Genomic DNA, 7,405 nt, shown 5'->3' on the forward strand with positions numbered 1-7,405 from the left:
TATATATATATATATATATATATATATATATATATATATATATATAATGTGTGTGTGTAAGGCTAAAAATCGTACAAGTGGTCCTAGTTGTAATATTAAGGCGTATATGTCGCTTGCTGTACAAAGTGGGGAGTACCGGACGACGACAGCTCAGTAAAGTCGAACGGCGAATCATTAATGAACGTCACGTCGTTCAGTTCTCAAATCGTTCGTCTGAAGAACGGATCGACACAGTGATATCTCTAAAAATGCGTATCTTCGTCATGTTCGTAGTTTTATTTATGTTCTTACTAATAGTGCAGAACAATATGGTTATGTCGATGAAAATGAGGATGCGAGGTCCGATTCGTGATGCCATCGAGAATGGTGCGGCCGCTGCATACAATAAGAACGATTGTATTTGGAAACAGGAGAACGATCAAAATCCCTGCATCGATCCAGATATTTACGTATACCTGTATACGCCGGATCGACCACGAAAACTGTTAGATTCTTCGGAGAAGTCGGATTGGTTGCGTCAGGATTACGAGTCCTCTAAAGAGAATATACTTTTGATTCACGGATATGCAGGTAAATTTCAGAATTGTCGATATCTTAGATCAAACTAAACTTACCAATAACCAATTACTCCGCAAACACTCCGATACGTTACATTTCTGTACTAGAATAATATTTGAAGTATTACTTAAGTATTATTTAAAAGAAACTAAGTTAAATTGGCATAAAAAGTATAATACCCTTATAGAAATATCATAATAAGAATCATTGACAATTACTTATTATCCAGTATTTTTAATACTGAAAATAAGTAATTATCAATGATTCTTAGTGTGATATTTCTATAAGGGTACTATACATTATATTTATGTATTTATTATAAGAAAAGTTATGGAAAAGAAATCGATAACTGTTTTTTTGAACTCCTTTTAGAATATAAATGTTTTTTCTGAGTTTCTTATTAAAATCAAACAAATATTGCAGTTAAAAAAGAAAAAACATTGATTTGAGAACAACTAAATATGCAAGCATTTCGAGAGAACAATGTAAAAAGGCCAAAATTTGACTGTAAATGTATGAAATCGTGCTGTTTTTACATTTCTGAGCCTACTGAACTCGAATATAAAGCATAAAATTATCCACATCCCGGGAAATTTTATGAAAATACAGTGAAAACTTCATTATTTTCAACAAATACTTTTTAATAACAATTGACAATTATAAACAAAATGATTTTATTTTATTGAATTTATTAGTTTTTTATTGATATTTTTTTAATTTGACTAATGATTCTTAGTTACCCGACTTATTCTCGCAGCTCCATGAATCGTAGTGTATGGGAGATATAATAAAAAACAACGTTTATATGCAGAGCTAACGACTAGCTAACGACATGTTCGTATTGTTATTCGTGATGTAATATAAATCATTTTTTTATTACAAAAAATAATTTTTGAATTTTTTGACGGTACCTCCCTTATAGAAATATCATACTAAGAATCACTGATAATTACTTATTATCCAGTATTTTTAATACTGAAAATAAATAATTATCAATGATTCTTAGTATGATATTTCTATAAGGGCTAACGACAAAAAAGAAATAGATTATGGTTGATGAAAACTGCGAGTATACTCCAAGTGATTAAAAACTATCTATTAAACTTACAAAAATACAGGGTTGGGAACGTTACTTTTTAAAAGTAACGCGTTACCGTTACCGTTACTTGCGGTAAAAAGTAACTTGTTACCGTTACTCGTTACTGATTCTAAAAAGTAACGCGTTACCGTTATTTGAAAAGTAACGATAAAAAAATCGTTACTTTCCGTTACTTTTGTAAAAAAAAAAGTTAAAATCGGCATATAAAACGAATAGTAGAAGAGACAGTACATAAATTATACATATATAAAGACAAAATATAAGATATTTAAGCGGGAAGCACACATGATTGCATAACGACATAAAGCCCATTCTACATTAGTCGCAAGTCGCAAGGTCGCAAAGAAATTGACTAATCATAGTCGATTGTTCTTCTTGCGATCGAAGAATAATCAATTATGATTGGTACAATTTCCTTGCGATCTTGCGATTGCGACTAATGTAGAATGGGCTTTAGGGGCGCCGCACACGAATTGACATACAGTAACGTAAGACGTACCGTAAAAATGGATCAATTACAATCGAGTATTCACAAAAATGGCGACCTTACGGTTCGACGATACTCAAAGTGATTGGTCAGTTCTTACGGTATGTCTTACGTTACTGTTATGTCAATTCGTGTGCGACGCCCCTTAAGTGTGGTCTACAATGAGAACTTAAGCCATAAAATTTAAATCCTAAGCCGTAAGCTTTAAATCCTAAGCCGTAAGAAGTTGACCAATCACAGTCAATTATAAGAAAAATAATTTCTTACGGCTTAGAGATTAAAGCTTAAATTTTATGGCTTAAGTTTTCATTGTAGATCACACTTTAGAGGCTTTCTACAATAAGCAATAAATTTTAAATCGCAATAAAATTGACCAATTACAGTGGATTATTCTTCTAATAGTCGACTATGATTGGTCAATTTTATTATGACATAAGATTTATTGCTTATTGTAGAATGGGCTTTACGGAAAGCGGCACATTAATTGTTTATCGTATGCAAACTTTCATCGCGTGGCAAGCGTAGCCGCGTTCTGTGTACAAAAGCCATTATAGTAAAAAAGTAACTATGAATTTCGTTACCCGTTACTAAAGAAAATGTAACGCTGTTACTGTTTCGTTACTGATACAAAAAAGTAACGGCGTTACCAAATCGTTACCAAAAAAAAGTAACGAAATAGTAACATCGTTACAAGTAACGCGTTACTTCCCAACCCTGCAAAAATATTAATAAAATATCAATAAGAATCAATAAGAAAAAGACTTATTTTGTTCGCAATTGTCAATCGTTCATTAAAAATCGTTTATTGAAAAATTAGATTTTCCTATAAAAAATTACATTTTCCCAAAGTTCTCTGAAATTTGGATTATTTTAAGTTTCACATTCGAGTTTAGTTGGCCAAAAAATATAAAGATAGCCTAGTTTCATTTTCGTTATGGGCAAATTTTGGCTTTTATACAGGATTATTTTTTTATGATAATATACCCTATCGTGACTGAATGAACTTAAATCACGTGTTATTAATTAGAATGTAATTTTTTAACTGTGCATGCGTACGTGCGTGTGATATATTATCTATATAGTATGTGATATACTATCTATATAATAAAAATAATTTTTATTAATGAAATTATTGATATTGTGCTTATGGACGGATGAACTAAAGTATAAAGCCCATACACAGGATAATCCATTTCAATCATTTCATCTAACTTTTCTGCAAAATAAAAAAATTATAATAATATACATAAAATTATAAATTATATACAAACAGTGGATTTTTCAAACAGAGCATTCATGTTTTTACAGCAGATTCGAAATTATATTACGATAAAAATACGATAAAATACGAAAAAAAATTTTTATACAAGATATTCTCTTTTTAATATCAAAAAATATTAAAAGAAAATGTCAACTTATAATATTTAAAAACTCGACTTTGGAGATCATTCTGACCATAGCAGAAGTATTTTAGAAATGAATATAGTATGGCTAATGGAATAGGAATTCCGAGTCATATATAAGAAGAAGAAGAAGAAACGAAATATATAAAACCATTTTTATATCCCTTATAGAAATATTATACTAAAAATCATTGATAATTACTTATTTTCAGTATTAAAAATACTGGATAATAAGTAATTATCAATGATTCTTAATATGATATTTCTATAAGGGATTTATGTGTAGAATTCAAGTATTTCATAAGTATAACAGCATATGGAAAAAGTTGATTATTTCAAAAAACTCACAAAGAACCCTACACTAATTATGTATAAACTTAAGATACGGTAAAATCAATTGATGTTCTCATATATTGTAGCTTATGATCTACTGAATAAAAAGTGTGATAGACTCAAAACTAGATAATAGAGAGTTACTGTTCTACACCTAGTCAAACACGAAAAGACACGTGTGAATATTATTTTGGAACACTTGAGTTTCGAAAACCTCAGGAAACCTTAGGAAATCCTAGAAAATTATTATTTCTATTAATTTATTAATTATTAATTAATTAATTTATTTATTTATTTATTAATAATTTATAATTAATTAATTTATTAATTAATTTATTAATTATTTCTATTAATTCCAGAAGAAATTCCATATACTCCATATGTGAATTCATATATGATAATATATAGCCCTAAATATAATTATATCAAGAGACACGGTAGTGTGTGTGTGTGCGCGCGTGTGCGTGTGTGCGTGTATGTGCGTGTGCATGTGTGTGTCACGTTAAGTGTACGCGAAGTCGGAGCGAAACTATGACATTGGTAGCGAGGTCTGCTGTGTATACTTACACGATCACTTTAGTTGGACGAAGGCATGACTTTGAATTCGATTATAACGATTGATCCGATAGAGTTCTCAATGGGCTCAATCGATTCCTAATGGTCGATTATGTAATAAAACTGTCTCTACTTTTTATTCTACTTGCTCTGTGTACCAACTTTTTTAGCTCAAAGTTCGAAATAATCAATTGTCATGATCGATTTTCGTTCTACTTTTTTGGGATTGACTTACCTTGCGCTAGGGGCGCTACGAGAGAGATACGACAGAGATAGAGAAAAAGCGAGATACATTGAGAGAAAAATATAGTTACTTTCGGCGTCAACTATACTTTTTTGTTATTTTAACCAGAAAAATAATTAGAAGAACCATCTTTCTAATAACTCTTACTAAAACAATGGTTCTTCCAATTATTTTTGTGGTTAAAATCACGAAAACGTATAGTTGACGCCAAAGGCAACTATATTTTCCTCTCAGTCTAGAAAGAGACAGAAAATCTCCAGCTACACGCAACGCTGCGAGGAAAATAAGCTCTTTCTTTACTGTTGTTTTTTTCCGCCCCGCGATCTCCTTATTAACCGTTACCTCTTCGTGCCAATGCGATGAGGCGACCATGAGCCGGAGCCAGAAGAAAGTAACGGTCGCATTCTTTACGCGTATTTAAAATCAACGCTACATGAAGTATTTACTGAAAATATTGATTGATAATTATACAAGATTAGAAAGAGAAATTATTTTCCAACAGTAGCTTATTGTTACTTATAATCTATTAATAAAAGTAACTTATTATTATTACCGTTGCTGTTATTAATTATAACGGTAACAATGTTAAATTAGAAGTAATATATTAATCTTTCCTAATGTTATTACCATTTATATACGTTTTCACATATTTTTATTTTTTTGTGTGAGCACTCTTACAAAAATATTTCACCGATTTTAATCCTCAAAAATGTTTAATTTGAGCAATAAAAGCGTGCATTCAAAACAGCGAGTATGACCCTGTTTATAGGTCGGAAAGGGGCACTTTTACTAAAAACGAGTGGTGATTACGGATTGTTAAGGATTAGTAAAAACGTACCATTAAATGTATTTTTGACTGGTAATTGAGTGCAGCGCAACAGAAATTTGAGGTATGCAAACGTGCATTTAGCTACGAGTACAAACCCACACAGCATCAACATATTTCAAAAAGTTTTCAAAAAGCTTTCATTATGAAATATGAAACATTTCAAAGAAATATTTCAGATATTTTAGAACCGTTACCTCTTCGTGCCAATGCCAATATCCGTCTCCAATGCCATCTCCGTGCCAATATCTTTCAGATACATAAAATGTCCGCTATGATGTACTATCTGAAATGTTTCAAAAATAAATGGAAAATATTTCAGATATTTTTTTCTATATACAGAAACTATTCGTATTTCATATTTTTTCATTTTTATGTTTAGAAACTATCCGTAAATGTCATAGTGTTTGCAGATTTTATTGGAAAGTTTACATTATTTGATTTCAATGTTACATTACATTTAAAAATTCTCACTGGCACTGGTGGGACTCAAACTTGGATTCTGGATTATGAGTCTGTTGCTTTAAACACTACACCACGATCTTCGATCGATGTAAACATCGTTTTACATTTTGTCTATATGTAATTAATCTATTGTCTATTGTAATTAACACAGTAATATAATTTTTTGATAATATGATTTAATATATATAAAATAATTTCATTTTAGAAAAATTATATATTTTGTAATTTTATTGTATGTGTTAATTTAACCTTTAGCTAATGAGGTGAGGTGTATAAAATTCCGCACATTCCATTTCGTTATCTTTAAATTTTTATTGTAAAAATTTTTTTAACTGTTATTAAATATATAAAGTCATAAAATATTATAAACTTTGAGTAATTATAAAACAGTACAATTAAAAAAAAAGTCCACCTAATCATATAAAATTTAATGAAATTAATTGAACAATAGAATGCTGGCAACATTATTATAGTGGGTGAGTTATATAAGGGTTAATCATTATATATAAGATGTGAATATATAAAAAGTTTATTATATTTTTATAAATGTTAGAAATATAATATAATAGATAAAGCCAGTCAAAAGTAAAGACTATTGTAATATTGCGTTTCCAAAAAATTGCACAATTTGACGTATCTTACGGGGTGGTCTAAATTTTTTGTAAATTTTATGTTAACTATTATAAATAGACTTTTCCCTGCAATTAAAAAAAGAGGCGGATTTATACGATTTTTTTTTGCAAAGTTGCGATATATCGAAGTTACCCCCTTCCCCCATATGCATTTATTAAAATCATTTAATTTGACGTACTCTACTAAGTGGAATTAATTATTTTCACAAATCTTACGATAACCATCGTAAAATAAAATTAAAAAAAAAAAGATTTTAAATAGATAATAATATAATGTTTCGCAGTGTTGTGCCCTCAGTTATGATAAGCACAACCGGTAATTGGGATCCGGTGCAGACGTGCAAACGTTTAGGATAATAAGGGAATCTTATAGTTTTGAGGAGTTTTTTTAATAAAATGTATTACTGAACTTGTCTTCTTACAATTTCTGATCACGCTCTTATTGCACTTCACATAGATACTTTTTAGCTTATCCTACACCGATTAGATTAATGTATCGCGTTATTATAATGCGGGACACTCGTATTACTCTCGAGTCAGCTGTCTCTCACCTGAGACATGTAACGTGCACCTCTAGACTGGACAGTACTTTTCTCTCTACTCTCTCTCTCGAGTAGGTGGTCCAACTCTTTATATATCATTCATGAAATTAGGGAATTAGGTTACCGACCTAATTACCTAACAGTTCAAAAGTGTAACGTGATGTTTCTGCAGCGCGTGCACTTTTGATTTACTTGCCGTATTTCGCAGTGTTCGTTTATGCAACACGTGCATTTCGGCTGAAACGTCTTTTAGCGTTTCAT

General features: G+C 30.3%; 1 protein-coding gene across 1 annotated transcript in view; it reads left to right on the top strand.

The window, feature by feature from the left end:
* The first annotated feature begins 178 nt into the window (after nt 1-178).
* The window catches only part of LOC116850938 (phospholipase A1-like), a 111,018-nt gene continuing 103,791 nt past the window's right edge, over nt 179-7,405 (top strand). Inside the window, exon 1 of the mRNA XM_032829813.1 lies at nt 179-570. Coding sequence (XP_032685704.1) covers nt 249-570 — 322 coding nt within the window. The 5' untranslated portion in view covers nt 179-248. The remainder of the gene's footprint in view (nt 571-7,405) is intronic.

The sequence above is a fragment of the Odontomachus brunneus genome, unplaced genomic scaffold (assembly GCF_010583005.1).
Source record: "Odontomachus brunneus isolate Ranch 3 - 2012 unplaced genomic scaffold, Obru_v1 Obru_scaffold_161, whole genome shotgun sequence".
Classification (NCBI taxonomy): Eukaryota; Metazoa; Arthropoda; class Insecta; order Hymenoptera; family Formicidae; genus Odontomachus; species Odontomachus brunneus.